At 37.0% G+C, this 16710-nt stretch overlaps 1 protein-coding gene across 1 annotated transcript; it reads right to left on the reverse strand.

Moving 5' to 3' along the window:
• Positions 1–917: 917 nt before the first annotated feature.
• On the reverse strand, positions 918–16396 carry LOC149081490 (uncharacterized). The gene is made up of 20 exons (XM_089238341.1): positions 16171–16396; positions 14256–14387; positions 12515–12640; positions 12169–12288; positions 11919–12035; positions 8267–8383; positions 8045–8161; positions 7319–7432; positions 7054–7170; positions 6793–6903; positions 6588–6689; positions 6357–6461; positions 6131–6235; positions 5632–5733; positions 5349–5462; positions 4034–4138; positions 3696–3812; positions 3412–3531; positions 1442–1558; positions 918–1347 (listed from the first exon to the last, which is right to left on the reverse strand). The coding sequence occupies exons 1-20, from the start codon at positions 16394–16396 to the stop codon at positions 1055–1057; spliced, it is 2577 nt and encodes an 858-aa protein (XP_089094467.1). The 3' UTR covers positions 918–1054.
• Between the last annotated feature and the right edge of the window lie 314 nt (positions 16397–16710).

Genomic DNA, 16710 nt, shown 5'->3' on the forward strand with positions numbered 1-16710 from the left:
ATAGAAATCGCCAATTCTGAGTCCGATCATTTCTTTTCCTCGCAACGATGATACTGAGTGATGATGAGTGATCTCATCTTTAAAGTGTTGTCAACATGGGGTGAACCTTTGACTTTGCATGCTTATAGGCTAGTCATCGCTATCCTGCCCATATTACACTTTTGGCCAAACCCTTCTGGGCACCGGGATCAACGATGATACTGGCACGAGCAGGGAATTTTTTTCCCCTGAATATTCTGAGGGAAAATGGACTACTTACTTGACGTCACAAGCAGAGTGCGAAGGCCTTCTATCTCTAGGTGGTGATAAATCAGCTCGCATTCGCGCCTCTAAATTACCACAAAGGATTAACATTTTCGAAAGGAGGCTTGATTATCGCTGTAACAGGTACGTTACTTGATTTTATTAGGATCACCAGCTGAACAGATTCATACTTTTGTGGTCTATGTATAAAGAAGAGCAATACAGTCAGCATTACATTTGTAAAGCCTTTTCCTCAATATCCCCTTGCGACATTGTTATTTTCGTTATTATACCCTTTGAGCGGCATTGACGAGATATCTCGCCTCTGTAATAACCTCTTATTTCAGCATTGACAAGCCCAGACATTTTGTAAGGTAGATTTGTCAATGGAAAAACCTTTTCTTTCCCTCCCCCCCCCCACTTCCCACCTGTTGAAAACAATAAAAAATCCTACTCCATTCAAAAAATAAGGCATTCAGTGATGTAAGTAGAGTAAGTCCAGTGATTTCTGCTGTAACCACTTAAATGTTTCGATAGAATTTCCGGACCCCATCCATCGGGGAAGCTTTGATATCTATCTGAGACAAGAAGCGAGGTGTGTACGATTCTTCAATGTTGGTTTTTGGGTCGCGATTGAAAGTGCCAAGGTATAAAAATTCTGAATGAAAACACTTATACATACGTAGGACATTTATTTTCATTACACTGTCAAAAATTCAAAAATATTCACATGAATACATAGATATCGTATGACATATGAGAGAGTTATTTTAAAATAAATTGTAACATTATGGATTGTCTCTTTGTGTGATCAATACGGTCGGAAAACTCGAGTTTTGTGCACGACGCCGTCCAATGCCAGCGGAAATTGCCGATTCTGAGGACAGCGGCAATAACCTACTTTCTGTTCGAAATCGAAACCGCATTCCCCGCATTTGCAGAATGAACAGATTATTTTTCCTGGTCCGTCTTCGCACCACTTGATTCTGTCGCATTTCGGACCCGTGAACCATTCCTGACAAGTGCAAGTATACTTGTCGCCAGGCAATGCATTGCAAACTCCGCCATTGTCACACGGATTAGGATCACATGAGTTATAAGCCTCTGATTAAAAAAAAGAAAGAGAGGTCATGAGTTTTAATTAAGTCTATCAAATGGCACTATTTTGCAACTAACTTATATATTCGGTGTTATTTACCATCAGTGCAGTTCTTCCCAGTGTGAGTCGGAGGACAAACACAAACGTAATCGTCTCCGCGTCCACTATAGCACGTTCCGCCATTCATACACGGATTCTTTGAGCAAGGCGCCTTCTCTAAATTCAAAAATACCGGCACGAAAGACAAAATATTATAGAAGATACAATTATTTCATCGCGTTGCATTTCCGTATTCTCTTGAATCATCATTGAAAAATCATTTATAACACTGATCGCACATATTTCTTTGGTCCCTGACAGGAACCATATAGTTTTGTGGTTAAATCGGGTAATAATGTTTGTTTATTTTCTTACACACTCTTGGTTTCAGAAAATTGTACATACAATAATACCTCGGCTAATAAAATTTTTTTCGTTATTTATCTGCCTCGGCTAACGAATACGGATTCGGCTGACGAACATTTTCGTTTACACAGTAGCGCTCAAAAGTCTTTTTGACAAGAATAAATTTGTCGACGAATTTTTTATTTGAAGTTTTTAATGAAATCTATCCTATGAAACATAAAAACTGAATCTCATTACAAAATATTATGACGAAAAAAATTTTATTACCTATATTTTGTAAAATGAGGAAAGAAATTAATCGCTTTTATGGTGGGTTAAATGTCTTTTGACACAAACAAATATTCAAACAATTTTAAAAGTCAAATCCGTCATGTCATGGGCATTATATTGAAGTATAATGAGTCAACTCTTCATTGGAAAACCTTTGAATTTTATAACTACTTGCCATGTTTTGGTATGACAAGTTTGTCCTAAGATGAGTGGGGATATTTTTTTTTCATTCTTTTTCTACACAATTGAAAAAACTATCGAATTTATAAAATTTCCGACTCCGACTCGACTATCAAACTCAACCCATAAATGCTTGATGGTATTCAAGTTATAGCTTAGACTTCACCAACCACTAAAGCTCGATTAACTCGTATCCACCTCGGAATCTTTTTTCCAAATGCACATGCTTTACTGAAATTCCTTGAACCATTTCATGTAAAATGAAAGATTCAGCTGAGGGGTCATTCACGTATTACGTCAGCATTGGTGAGGGGGAGGGGTTATGATGTTCCCATATAAACAAACCACGAAATAGTTTAGGGAAATAATGGTATTTTCCTCAACCGCAATGGCAAACAAGTACGATCTCTAATCGAAAAAGAAACTTTTACCACGCAAAATTCATATGACACATTTCTGCGAGCTGAAGTCAGAAGATGAGGCGTCAAAATATTGGTTTAATTCATATTTTTTTAGGAATCGAAAAATTCAATTTTCATCATCATTTTAATTTTCCTGAATAATCAGTCGACATGTTGTAATTTTTTTCCCATCTCGCACCGCCAAAAATGCTCTCCCGCACCCCCGGTTGTGAACCACTGGTCTAGACACTGTCCAGCACATTATCTTTCCATCTGCATTAAATATGAGACACAGAAATGAGTTAACCAAATCATATATGAATGAAGACACCTACGAACTCGAAACCCGGGAAAATATAAATAAAAAGATATTTTCCTCAACGAGCTTGAGGCAAAAACCGATAGATGGCACCTTCATTTCCAACACAACTCGTTAATGGCAGTAAATTGCAATATAGCTATATAGCCCCGGAGTAGATGTTTGGTGAAGTAGTAGACTAAAGCTGGGTGTTGGTTGTGTATACGTTAGCGTGAAATAAAAAGTTCTTCGGTGTCTCGCAAATCCATGTAAATTCTCATTTATCCAATTTTGAAACTGTTCATTTAGCCTTCAATCAATTTCTTTTTTCGTTTTTATAGCATTCCTTGGTATTTCAAAAAGCTTATATTTAAATTTTGGGCAGACGCTGGAACGAATCAAACGATTTTCAATAGAAAGCTATGAGAAATCACGTTTCGGCTAACGAACGTGATTCCGGAACAGGATCATCTTTATTAGCCGAGGTGTCACTGTAGTAATTGAAAGATACCTACCTTCAGTGCAGTTCTTCCCCGAATGAGTCGACGGACAAACGCAAATGTAATCCCACAGCTCTCCACTTAAGTAGCACTTGCCACCATTGTGACAAGGCCGAAATAAACAAGGATTATTCACTGAAATGGAAATTACCATCGACATAATTTCTGAAGGTCACAGAATACGACCACATTATATTAGAACATTTAAAAAAAAAATTTTAGGTAATTTCAAAAAATTGTATAATGATATTTTATCTCATGACTGGTTTGCCCTTTGCATATGAGTCATATGCAATTACCTTTTTCGCATGTATTTCCCGAATGAGTAGATGGACACGTGCAATTGAAACGGAAAAGTCCGGTGTTTTTGCAAGTTCCGCCGTTCAAACATGGCGACGAACGACATTGATCTATATCTGGAAATAAAAATATATTTAAAAGAATAATATTTTCATATCATTCCGATTATTAACTCAGATTCACCCACCATTACGGCAAAGCTTCGATATCTTACAAAAGATGTGAGACAGGGTGAATCTGGCCATGCCATGTCACGTCTTGAATGTATCTTACACGCTAACAAATATATTTTACAGTATCTATTACGTTTACAAGAGTTTACATCAACATGACTTACCTACGCATTTCCCATCTTTTTGGACAAAGTTGTGCCTGCATTTGCAGTTTTTTTTATTATCATTAGAAAACGAGCAACCATCACTCGCTGGTCCACAGTCACATGCTAGTTTCATAAGGAAAGCATGAAAGGTCGTTGTAATTTTGTTTATATTATATTCTAAGGCCGGTATTACACTATAAAAGTTTGATAAAAGTCCTTTTATAAAACTTGAAAAATGCAGTCAATAAGGTCAACGGTTGCATTTTCTAGAATGTAACCAATAACCTTATTGGTTAGATTTTTCAAGTTTTATAAAAGGGATTTTATCAAACTTTTATAGTGTAATACGGGCCTAACAAAATATATAATCCATTCACTCAAAGAAAATGGAGAAAATGAGCATTTTCAAATTCTAACAAACGATTCATGAAAAATAAACTTCCAGGTCTTTCGGAAACAGGAAACTAAATTTTTATTTTAGTTCAAGTGTTTTATTGTTGCTCCAGCTATTCTATCGTCCAGACCTAGCTTCAGGTATTACATTTTTGTTTCATTTACCCAATAGGAAACCTTCATTTTGAGTGATTTACAATAAATATGGAATGAGAATGACATTTTGAACTGCCAGACAATTATAGTCCCTAAATTCTTTCAGGAAGTGGTTTAAAGAACTGTTAAAGATACGATCACGCTTGGAAATAAACGCTTTGAAAGAATGTACAGTTTCATACGTGCAATTTGTTGCTGAACCCCATTGTACTGGGCTGCTAATATTAGAGAGAATTAACACTCATCAACACTCCTTTTCTTTTCTCACATATCTATGCAATTTGGTCTTTAAATTCTATTTTAGTTACTTAAAAATGCTGAAAAGCAGGACCGCAACTAGATGCTTGGTCAGCCGGGACAAGCACGCATTTTGGCGCCCCCCCCCCCTTGTAATGTTGAAGGAGTAATAAAAGAATGAAATTTCCGCCCTCTCTGGTCCGGCGCCCGGGGCACAAGACCCACCTGCTCGCACCCCCCCCCCTCAAGTTGCGGCCCTGATGAAGAGTTTCTTTTTCTGGATAGTACATAGAAAATTCGCTTCCAATTACTATTAATTTCAACTTTTTTTTTTTGAAGGAATACTCTACACAACGGAAACTTTACAAGAGAACTCGAGATCTCTAACATCATTAAAAAAACTTCAACATAAAATTTGACATGTTCGGTGTATGGTGTTGATATTACATTATTCGCGTAGGATCTTGAAATATTGGAAAAGAAATAAGAGAATGCCAATTACTAAACTTTATTGGAAATCGAATAAATGATGCAAATTAGCACATACCTACACATTCGGATTTTTTACCGTTAGGATGCGCTGCATTCGGTTTGCAAGTGCACGTCTTCTTACCCCAGTAATCTAAACTACATTTCTCAGATAATAATCCACAGTCGCACTCTATAAGCAATTCAAGTTAAAATCAACAAATTAAAAAATGTTTTCAAATCAAAACGCATATTTTGTGATTATCGAAGAATGTTCTAGATGAAATGACTGGCCACAGATACGGCCCATGTTAGTTTTTCGACACAGTCCCAATAAACTTTAAAGAGTCTTGAATGCTTACCTGCACAATAAGAACGCATTTGCGAGAAGTATCGTTTGCAATAACATTTCTTTTCGGAACCCTCGAATGAGCAGCCGTCACTATGCCGTCCACATCCACAGTCTGAAAACAAGAACAAAAAACACCTTCATGAAAATTAGAACAAGTCGGAGCCTTGCTTGTTGAAACAACATAATATAGGAAAGAATTATCATTTTTTGAATAATTACATGGAGTGGAAAAATGGCTCCATGAAACCTGCTCAGTATCACCTGATATGTAAAGTTGCAACATCCCACACATAAGAAATTGAAAAACAAGATAGCAGAATACTTGCATTAAGAAATGAAAAATAATTTGTATACATCCAGTTGTAATAGTTACCATATATCACGGAGGGAGAAATGGTGAAAATGTGGAAAAACTATAGTAGTTCTTCCTCTGAGGCGTGCCTCTCATAAAACTATTATATTAGTACGTATAGAGTCCAAGATTAAACCAGGAAGCATGCATTACTTACCCTCACAAACACCATTCTTCAGCGCATAATGAGGCCTACATAGACAGGTTTTGTTCCCGAACTTGTCAAAATTGCATCGCTCCGTGTGCTCTCCACAATAACAACCTGATGTTACAGCAAAACAGAACCAATATCAATGAATACTTGAATATCACATTGTATGGATCGTTACATTTGTTCAAAAGAAACTTATAAAAAATTCCCAATGTATACCGAATTCACATACTTTCACATACTCCGTTATTATCAGCAGATCCATGATTGCAGATGCAAGATTTGATTCCCCAGTAATTGAATTTACATCTTTCGCTCTTCTCACCACAATCGCAGGCTAATTGTGAAAAATTAGATGCAAAAGATCACGTGATTTTTCTGAATGTGCAGTTTAGATCGCATAGCTCATCATAATTTCTTGCTAAATCGGATAAAAGAATGTCTCGCATGTATCGAAACTTACCGACGCATACGCCATATTTCTGTTCGTATCCGATAGGACACCTGCATATTTTCCTGTCGCCTTGAAAATGGCACCCCTCACTCTTGGAACCGCAATCGCAAGCTGCAACGAAACCGAAACAGAAAGAAACATAAATGATTTGAATAACTAGATTCCGTCTTCCTAAAACTGTGAAACGGCGATATCCATCTACAGCAGTACTTACGAACACAAACTCCTCCTTCCGGATATATTGTTGCATATCCAGGTTGACATTTGCATTCTGTGGAGTTTCCTTTTTTGGTGCAATCAAGTGTATCAGGACCGCAATCGCATTCTGTGGAGAAAATGAACGTGTAGAAGCATCATAAACCCAAAATTCATCAAACGTATAGTGCATTACCTGCATATGGAAGTGTGTACCATGCACGTCTGTCCATCAGGATACTACTGTACATCATACAACAACAGGAAAATTAGGACTCACCTCTCTCGCACCTTTTTCCGGAAAATCCCACGTTGCAGTGGCATTTGAATTCAACACCTTGCTTCCTCTTACAAGTGCCGCCATTTTCACAACCGTATACAGTGCACGGGTGTATATCTACGAAAATTATATAGTACACGACACTTTCATGTTTCAATTATCACGTGTGCATTATTTAGTGATCACCGACATACTCAAGCATCAGAACAAGACATAAACAATAGATAAGAAATCATTATCACTCGAAAACTATTGAAATAATAACCTCTTTCGCATTTTCTTCCCATGAAGTCTACTGGACATGAGCATGTTGTATTGGTGTTATTCTTCACGATGCACGTCCCACCGTTCATGCAATAGTTTTCACATGGATTCTTTCCTGTAATCCCAAAATATATGCAAATGAAAGTTTTTGAAATCATCCTATTCATCTTTATACATAGCCATTACACAAACCAATGTGAATTATGTGGGAGTGAATTATTTTTACGCATCTCGTGGCATATGGAGTATGTCAAAATGATACGGGGATGATAGTACACATATCAAAACAAGTTTTTTTTCGTAATGAAAGCTAGAGTCGCAAGTGACTGTTTTCTTCAGCACATATCAACGTGTGATTCGAGCCAATGGCGCCAAAGAAGAGGGAAAAATATCTCTTAAAGTCGCCTAAGGGATGAGAGAGAGAGAGAGAGAAAAGTTTTCTCTTAAGCGCATACTACCGTAAGACAGGTGATACTTTTCCCGTCATAGGCACTTGGGACTGGAAGGAGTTCTGGAACGCCCTGTATTTCTTCAGAAACAGGTCAGTTAGGAACAAAGGAAGAATTCTCTTGTTGTACACAAGCTTTTAACATGATGGATAGTGATAAGAAACGACAGGGGCTGGAGATTGGAGACCATAAAGTGCCGTAAACGTACTGTTGGCGTTTTACTTACTGTTTTTTAGCAAATTTACGAAGGAAATGAACTTTCGTGTACGATTACTCACGTATTTCGCACTTCTCGCCAGTGAATGATGACGGACATACGCACGTGTAGCTTGAAGTATCGCCATCGATGCAAGTTCCGCCGTTCATACACACTACCATTTCACAAGGGCTCTTCTCTGTATATATATTCAAATAACATCAATTAGTGTCGTTAATCTAAAATTTCAAAGGATCAGCAAAAACACAAAAGTTCATCAATTAATAACATAAAATATCATCACCCTCTGTACAGTTCTTTCCTTTGTGTGTCTTCGGGCAAGTACATTCGTACTCCTTTCGATTCTTCGCTATGCAAGTTGCACCATTTGCGCATGGATTCGAATGGCATGGATCAGGAGCTACGTAAGAGAATCGTTCAATCGCATGATTAAACACCACATCATATAACATGGACGACAATATTTTAAGACGGCGTATAATTACATGTATTGATTTTCGTTTTCTGAACCCGTGTTATAGGATCTACGAGAACTCTCCTTGTTCACATGTTTTGCCCGTGTAATCACTGTTGTAAACGTAACTGTGATCGATTTTCACACACAAATTGGACAAATATAATATTGCCCGACATACCCAGGGAACGTAAAAATTCCGCTCGGGAATGTATTTGTTTTCGACTACATACCCGAAATCAAAAAAGTAGGAAACAATTTTTAGGGTTTATGACCGGGATTACGCGATAAAAGTTTTGTAAAAGCTCTTTGATGAAACTTGAAAAATTCGACCAATAACAATGTTTGTTACATTCGAGCTTATGTTTTGTAAAATATCTTTCATCCAACTTTTATAGCGTAATCCTAGCTTATGGGCAATTTTGAGAGTTCAAACAAATGATAAATGCAAAAAAAAATTATGTATTTCTCTCTCTCATTATTTAAATTCTACAGGAAGTATTTTGATCAATAAATGGCAACACATTTGTTTTGCATGTATGGGTAAAAAATATCACGAAAAGAGAATTTTTTTCGTTATAGGACAATAACTATCAAACTTTATATGAAAGTTCTTTTACAAAACTTTTGACAAATGCAACCAATGAGCTTATCAGACGGGGACTTATTCTAAGACGGGGTCTATCGACCTTTTATACGTCTCGGACCACATTAAAATTTCCCCGGAGCCCGCGGGTCACCAAGTCATACCGCAGTGCTCTCGATACTGAACAGGGTTCTCTAAATTTATTGAACACTTTTTATATTTACTCTTAATTTATTTCTTCCATTAAAATCTGAACTTTTATTCATTTTTAAATAACCCTCTTAATTAGTTATTTCTTCTTAATCAGTAATTTATTTCAATAAATCTGAAATTTGTCTCGATAATTCTGAAATTATTTTTTTCGTTACTTTTAAATTTTCATCAATTGTGAAATCATTTCTTACAGAAATTCCTAATTTTTTCAGGAATTATTACTTTTGACACAATTCTGTGAAATTATTCTCAAAAGTTCTTAAATTATTTCGATCAGCAACTCTGACTATTTTTCATTAATTATAAATTTTCACCAATTATGAAATTTTTTCCAATAACTTTCAAATAGTTTCATCAATAACTCCAAAATTATTTTTTTCCAATTAATCCAACATTTTGTTTTTCAATAATTTTTTCCCAATTACTCGAAACACTTTTTTTTCAATTACTCCAACATTTTTTTTGCAATTACTCTAAAATTATTTTTTTGCAATTACTCCAAAAGAAATTTTTCCAATCACTCCAAAATTATCTTTTTGCAATAAGTCAAAAAAAAAATTTCCCAATTACTCGAAACATTTTTTTTTCAATTACTCCGAAACTTTTTTTTTTGCAATTAATCCAAAACTTTTTTTTTTCAATTACTCCAAAACTTTTTTTTTTCAATTACTCCAAAACTTTTTTTTTTTGCAATTACTCCAAAACGTTTTTTTGCAATTACTCCGAAACTTTTTTTTTGCAATTACTCCGAAACTTTTTTTTTGCAATTACTCCAAAACTTTTTTTTTTCAATTACTCCGAAACTTTTTTTTTCAATTACTCCAAAACTTTTTTTTTTGCAATTACTCCAAAACTTTTTTTTTGCAATTACTCCGAAACTTTTTTTTTTGCAATTACTCCAAAACTTTTTTTTTGCAATTACTCCAAAACTTTTTTTTTCAATTACTCCAAAACTTTTTTTTTTTGCAATTACTCCAAAACTTTTTTTTTGCAATTAATCCAAAACTTTTTTTTGCAATTACTCCGAAACTTTTTTTTTTGCAATTAATCCAAAACTTTTTTTTTGCAATTAATCCAAAACTTTTTTTTTTGCAATTACTCCAAAACTTTTTTTTTGCAATTACTCCAAAACTTTTTTTTTCAATTACTCCAAAACTTTTTTTTTTGCAATTACTCCAAAACTTTTTTTTTGCAATTAATCCAAAACTTTTTTTTGCAATTACTCCGAAACTTTTTTTTTTGCAATTACTCCAAAACTTTTTTTTTGCAATTAATCCAAAACTTTTTTTTGCAACTACTCCGAAACTTTTTTTTTTGCAATTAATCCAAAACTTTTTTTTTTGCAATTACTCCAAAACTTTTTTTGAAATTAGTCCAAAATTATTATTTTTTCAATTAGTCCAAAATTATTATTTTTTCAATTACTCCATCATTACTTATATTTCAATAACCCTAAAATTATTTCTCTCATTAAGGTGTTTTTTTAGAATTTTTGTAAATTCTGTAATTATGAATACATTCTGGATGCCGAATTTAGTCCCTCGAAATACGTAGCCTTTATGAAATTTGAACCTAAAACTTTTTTTGGCTCAGGGTCTTGGCTCAGTCCCCCGACGGCCCCTTTAATGTATTAAATGCACAGCATTATTATTGATTCTTGAGTATCTCACAGTTCTAAATACAGCAATACATATTTCAGCGGTCCAGAGTTATTTAAAGATTTTTGGAGAGGGTCTTTTTCTATGCAAAGTACTTATTTGCTAAAAATGGTCGGCAGTCCACGACAAAAGAACTTGGAGGACCTCAGGTTGAAGACCTCTGTTCTAAGGAATTGGTAAAATGCAGAAACGTGTTATGCGTGTGTATATATGCGTCGACCTCACATGTATGTTGTTAGAGTTACTCCTGTTTCGTGATATACAGGTGCTGCAATCTGCATTCCATACTTTAAAGTGAAATGACGAATTCCCGAATTTTTCGTAAGTATTGTATCGGAGGTCTGTCGGCTCTTCTGTGGAGAGACTTTTTTTTTTTAAATATAAGACCGACTATAACATTTGTAATGAAAAATTCGGAAAACCAGTTTCACAGCCGAGCACCACTGTGCCGCCAACGGTGTTCGTATCGGATCCTCACGGTGAGAGCCCAGTATGAAGCCAACGCTACTGAACAGCGGCAATTCGAGTCCCACTGGCTCAAGACTATGTTGGAAAAAACACTGCGCAGGTCTACCGGATGGGGGAACCCACCCACGTTCAGGTTTTCCTGCACAGGTAACGGGTATACCTGTCAGGTAAAAAACTTGAACATGTGTAGCGGCCTTAAGGTCAAAACAAAAACTACGCAGATCTACTGGATGGCCCCTACACGCGTTGAGGTTTACCTGCACAGGCATATACCTGTCAAGTAAACCTCAACGTGTGTAGCGGCCTTGAGGTCGAATCAGAATTACGCAAGTAGAATGCCCCTGCAGATTTAGTACGTGGCCCTACACAGTGTAGTCACCAGTACAGTCATACCCGTTAGATAAGCTTGAACGTGTGTAGTGGTCCTTAGATGAAAGCAAAATTATGCAGTCTCCCGGATAGCCTCTACATACATCACCCTTTTAGTACATGACCCTACAGTATACCTGTATGGGCATACGTGCCAGGTGACGTACCTTTAGAGATTGATTCGTACCTTTCTCACAGTTCCTTCCTCTGTATCCATGTATACATTCGCATATATAGCTTCCATCATTAGTCTTACTGCATGATCCTCCGTTTTGACATGGATTGGGCTCACATGGAACAGCATCTGTGGAAGACAAGAAATCACACCATTTATTTCATGTCAAATCGAAACATTTGAAACAATCAAGCATGAGCATAAAATGCCATTTTATCGAGTATTTTTGATATCAACGACATTGAAAGAAATTATGTCTCACCATCTGCGCAGTTTTTCCCTTTGTTGTGAGTCTTCGGGCAGATGCATTCGTAATCTTTGTAGCTTCGCCTCTTACACGTTCCGCCGTTTCGACAAGGGTTCGACCCGCACGGGCCGAAGACTGTTAAAGATAAAATGGATAATTTCATTTTCCCCAATACTCATTTTCCCGTTATTGAACTATCATCCAGATACATTCTGAAGCCAATATTATGTGTCGACGCACATGCGTGCACTTTTACCTACAATACATTGCTCGTAGAATGAGAAAATCATTTCCTAATATTATTTATTTTATTTATCATGATAATTTGTTTTGCAATAATCTGGCATTTTATGCTACTTGCCTTCACATATCCCGTCTTTTTCGATGTGGCTGACCCCACATTCACACTTCTTCTCAAAGGAAATGGTGGAACCTACTTTCTTCTCTTTGAATATGCAGTTGAATTCACTACCACCACAGTCACATTCTAAGGAAACAGCAAAAACAAAAAATAAAAATAAATGTGAAAATATCGATTATTTAGGTAAGATATTTTATCATCGATTACATATATAAAAGCAGACCCACATTTTGGGTCTCTTTCCGGCCTGAACCAGTTTGTTAGAGATTCCTCAGAGGAATGTTTACGAGGTGCATATACGATCAAGTAGTAGTAGTAGTAGTAGTCAGCACGCAACTACTGGAGATAGCGTCTCGAAGCAGATGTCGACAGTGCACGTGTGGCCTTGGCAGAAAACTTATATCCGATAACAACCCAGATACATCACCTCAGGACGATTTAATGCCTTCTACATCCGAGAGATGGGTTCCAGCGGAATATAAAACATGGCGCAATCCACTATCCTCACCACTTTCATAACAAGGCATGTGCGGTTATCTCAACATAATTCATTGCTTTACTAATACAAATACAACGCCACAACAGGAAAAATGCCCAACGAGGTGTTGGCTGAGAACCAATTGCAAAGGTGACAACAACATAAATGGTACAATTAACAACAATGCAATTGAATATAAGGTACACTTGAAGGCCCGGGTGACGAAAGGCATGGGTGACCATTATATGCATGCTATACAACAAAATTTACACGTCTATTCGCAATACAGTCGAATGCCGTTATAACGAACTCCAAGAAATCGGAGAAATCACTTCGTTACAACGAAATTTCGTTATAAAGGAATCCCAGGTATTTGTGCATTGTCGCTATGTAAACATATCTGGGGGATTAGAAAAGTGTTCGTTAAAACGAGATTTTCGCTATAACGGTATCCGTTAAAACGGGATTCGACTGTAATACATGGAGGAAGCGAATTGAGATGTCAGAAAGAAACCAGAATATTTTGTATATATATCAGCATTTTTTATAAAGTATGTGAAGGATTGGTTATAAAATGAAGTTTTGAATTTTCCTGTAACTGGCGCTATATGAGGTTTTCATTGTGATGATGATATTGGTGGAAAGAAATACTCTGTTAGTAATACTGAACGTTAGTAATAAGTAAATACTGAACGCTGACCTTGCTCAAGGTCATCAAGAAAGCACCATGTTTTCTTTTCTGACATTGACGCCAAGCAACAATGCGATTAGTGCGAGAAATATTTTGATTCACAGTGCCTATAAAGCGAAAAAACATTAAGGAACTGTTAGTCCTAATTGTTTGGGGAAATTTTCGAGGTCCTTCTCATATAGACAGTGATTCCCAAGCGGGATGCCACGACATTTTCTGATGTTTTAACATGGTTCCCGCAGGAGCTCACGTCTAGGAGACGGCCTAAGGGGTGTCATGTTGATGAGAACAGAATTTAAAAATTCTAATTTTAAGAACATACAAGATAATAAATCGGGTGACTCCAGGTGTTCAGGGGTTGGAGAAGTGACATAATGTTTATAAGACGGTCCTGGACTGCTCTTATCATACGCGGAATCTTGAGCAAAAATCTACTTTGTCACGAGACAAAGTAGTTTTCTCAAGTTTTCGAACATATTTTTAAATTTGTACTGCCATCTTGTTTCATTGCTGCAAAACATATTGTTAATTTATCAGTGCTATATATATCGCCAGACAAATTTCAAACTCACCTCTACATTCGCTTACATCAAAGAAAACGCCACGTTTCATGTACCATCCTTTACCACGTGGGCATTGGCAGAATTCTGATTTATCACGACCTTTGAGACATTTTCCGCCTTTGCAATCACCGCACTTGGATGCTGAAAGATGTAGATCACACCGTCCATAATTACACAAAGAGATTAGTTAATGAACAGTTAATTGGTATTCGTATCTAAAAAGTGTCATTATCATGCCCTCCCCCTTTCCGTGAACAGACATCAAAGATAGTCCCACTTGACGTTTACCGTACCTAAGGTCACGTTGCACCACCTATCGATAACGGACACATACGTACAGTAGTGTAAGGAGGATTTTCATAAGGGAAGTGTGTGTGTGTGTGTGTGTGTGTGTGTGTGTGTGTGTGTGTGGTTGGGGGTTTCAATTTTTTTTCCCGTGGATTTATGTCTTTTACTGCAAAAATGAACCACAATCTCGGCTCAAGAGCGCCTCCCCTCCCCGCACCCCATTGCCTACGGAAGGTAATTTAGGTCGAGTGTTTTCTGCTCGTACGATCTTGGGTCATCCATTGGCTTCCTAACGTGACGCGGGAAATTGCACATTGTATGTGTAATTTCGGGAATTCTCAATAAGGAGTTCGCGGACCCCAGTCCAATGAGAGTTGGATGAGGAGAAAATTAACTTTATTGTTTTTACACTAAAGTTAACTGAATATTGCTCTTTACAGGGGTCAGTTACTTGCATTTTAATAGCGGAAGGTGTCCCGTTGCATCCATTTTACTTGCTATAGGGGTACGGGGACTTCATCTCATTGAGATAAAGAGTCCGTGAGTCTATATGTTAAGATCCCCCTGTTTTAGAACAAAGGTTCCCATCCTGCACCAAGCAAACCCCCGGAGAGAGGTACGTGACGAGCCATCCAGGGGGTTGGCAAAAAATGAACAGCAACGACTGGAAAGTCCCTTGAAGAGTGCAGAACGCTAGTGATGGAACAATATTGGAAGGATTTACGCAAGCTATCTTGCTCATTAAAGTAACGCAAACCTCCTGCATATCAGTAGATATACGCGCATCTGTCCAGTATGTCCAGCGTTACGCGCATCTGTCCAGTATGTCCAGCGTTACGCGCATCTGTCTAGGAATGTCTAGGAATGCACACATTCCTACGTATATCCAAGGGTTCGTACAACTCCCTTTTATAACTGAGGTTACACAAAACTCCCCCCCCCCCCGTCTATTTAGGGGGTACCCCACATTTTCAACACATATGTTTTTATTCTTCAAGAAAACGATATTATGCAAAAAAAAATATGGGGGGAATTGCCAAGAAGCCGACTTGGCTCACCCACATATCTAGGGGTGCGTACCTATAACTCAACTCTAGAAGTACGCACATCTTCCTCACATATGTATGGGTACACGCCTATGAATTATTTTAGAAGTACGCACATATCTTCCCTAACATATGTATGGGTGTGCATATCTCTTTCGCATATCTGAGGGTGTATGAACTTCCACAATGACAGTACTACGAGACAGCTGATTGTCTTTCTCAGGATGGAAATACACCGAAGCACAAATAAAAGCAGACATCATAAATTGGTACGACGTCGGGGAAATGGAAGGACTGAAATGTTACATCGCGCTGCGCGTCGTAATCTGAACACAATCGATCAGTTACGGGGTGAATTACGTAACAGGGATTAAGGTCCAGACCAACGCTTCCTAATCCTGTAGCTCAAATCATATCGAATTAACAGAAGTAATAAAGAAAATTTTAAACCCTTTGGACTCGTATATGTGTCCAACTAATAATAAAAATTAACGGTTCCAATTTCCAAGGTTTAACTGCATCTGAGTCTTCCTTTCATTGTGTCCATTCTACTGATTGGATTACTAATACCAGCGTATCCTCATACTTACCAGCATGTTGTGGGTAGTCCTTGTTGATGAGATTTTCATCAGACGTATTTGACACGTATTGGTGACCTACAGCTTGGAAAATGCCAGGCTTTGAAGGTAACCCATCAGCCAAGACGATGTGTACGACTAAAACGATACATAACAACACCGACGGCATCTTGCATGCGAGCATGGAAATGTCCAATTCTGATGTCGTTACATGAGCTTTACGAGGGCTGCTAATCATGATAAATGTGATTACTTCTTTATTTATATGATAAGATAACATCTACAAAAAAAACACAAAGACTACGTCTTTAATATGAATTTTTATCTGTATCTCGATTATAGCAATTCTGAGAAATTGACATGTTTGACATTTTGACATTTTTGTTTCGCATTGATTTGATGAAGCTATTGTTTTGTTGGTGAAACTAATGAAATATATATAGACTCGTTTTGGACTAACGTCATGAATAGTATCTTTGGTGTCATGACTGCATGTTATCCCTTTTGTTTTACAATCAGCATATTTTGAATTAATGATTAAAGTGCTGAAGG

Source organism: Pholcus phalangioides, unplaced genomic scaffold (assembly GCF_987345545.1).
Source record: "Pholcus phalangioides strain wild (caught in Gottingen) unplaced genomic scaffold, Ppha-v1.0 ptg000010l_1, whole genome shotgun sequence".
Lineage (NCBI taxonomy): Eukaryota > Metazoa > Arthropoda > Arachnida > Araneae > Pholcidae > Pholcus > Pholcus phalangioides.

Excerpts from the sequence above, each read along its gene's own strand:
- LOC149081490 (XM_089238341.1), bottom strand. The coding sequence starts at position 16,396 with ATGATTAGCAGCCCTCGTAAAGCTCATGTAACGACATCAGAATTGGAC. Across the intron at positions 14,388-16,170 it reads GGACTACCCACAACATGCTG|CATCCAAGTGCGGTGATTGC; the intron begins GTAAGTATGAGG and ends TACATCTTTCAG. Across the intron at positions 12,641-14,255 it reads TGATGTAAGCGAATGTAGAG|AATGTGACTGTGGTGGTAGT; the intron begins GTGAGTTTGAAA and ends CTGTTTCCTTAG.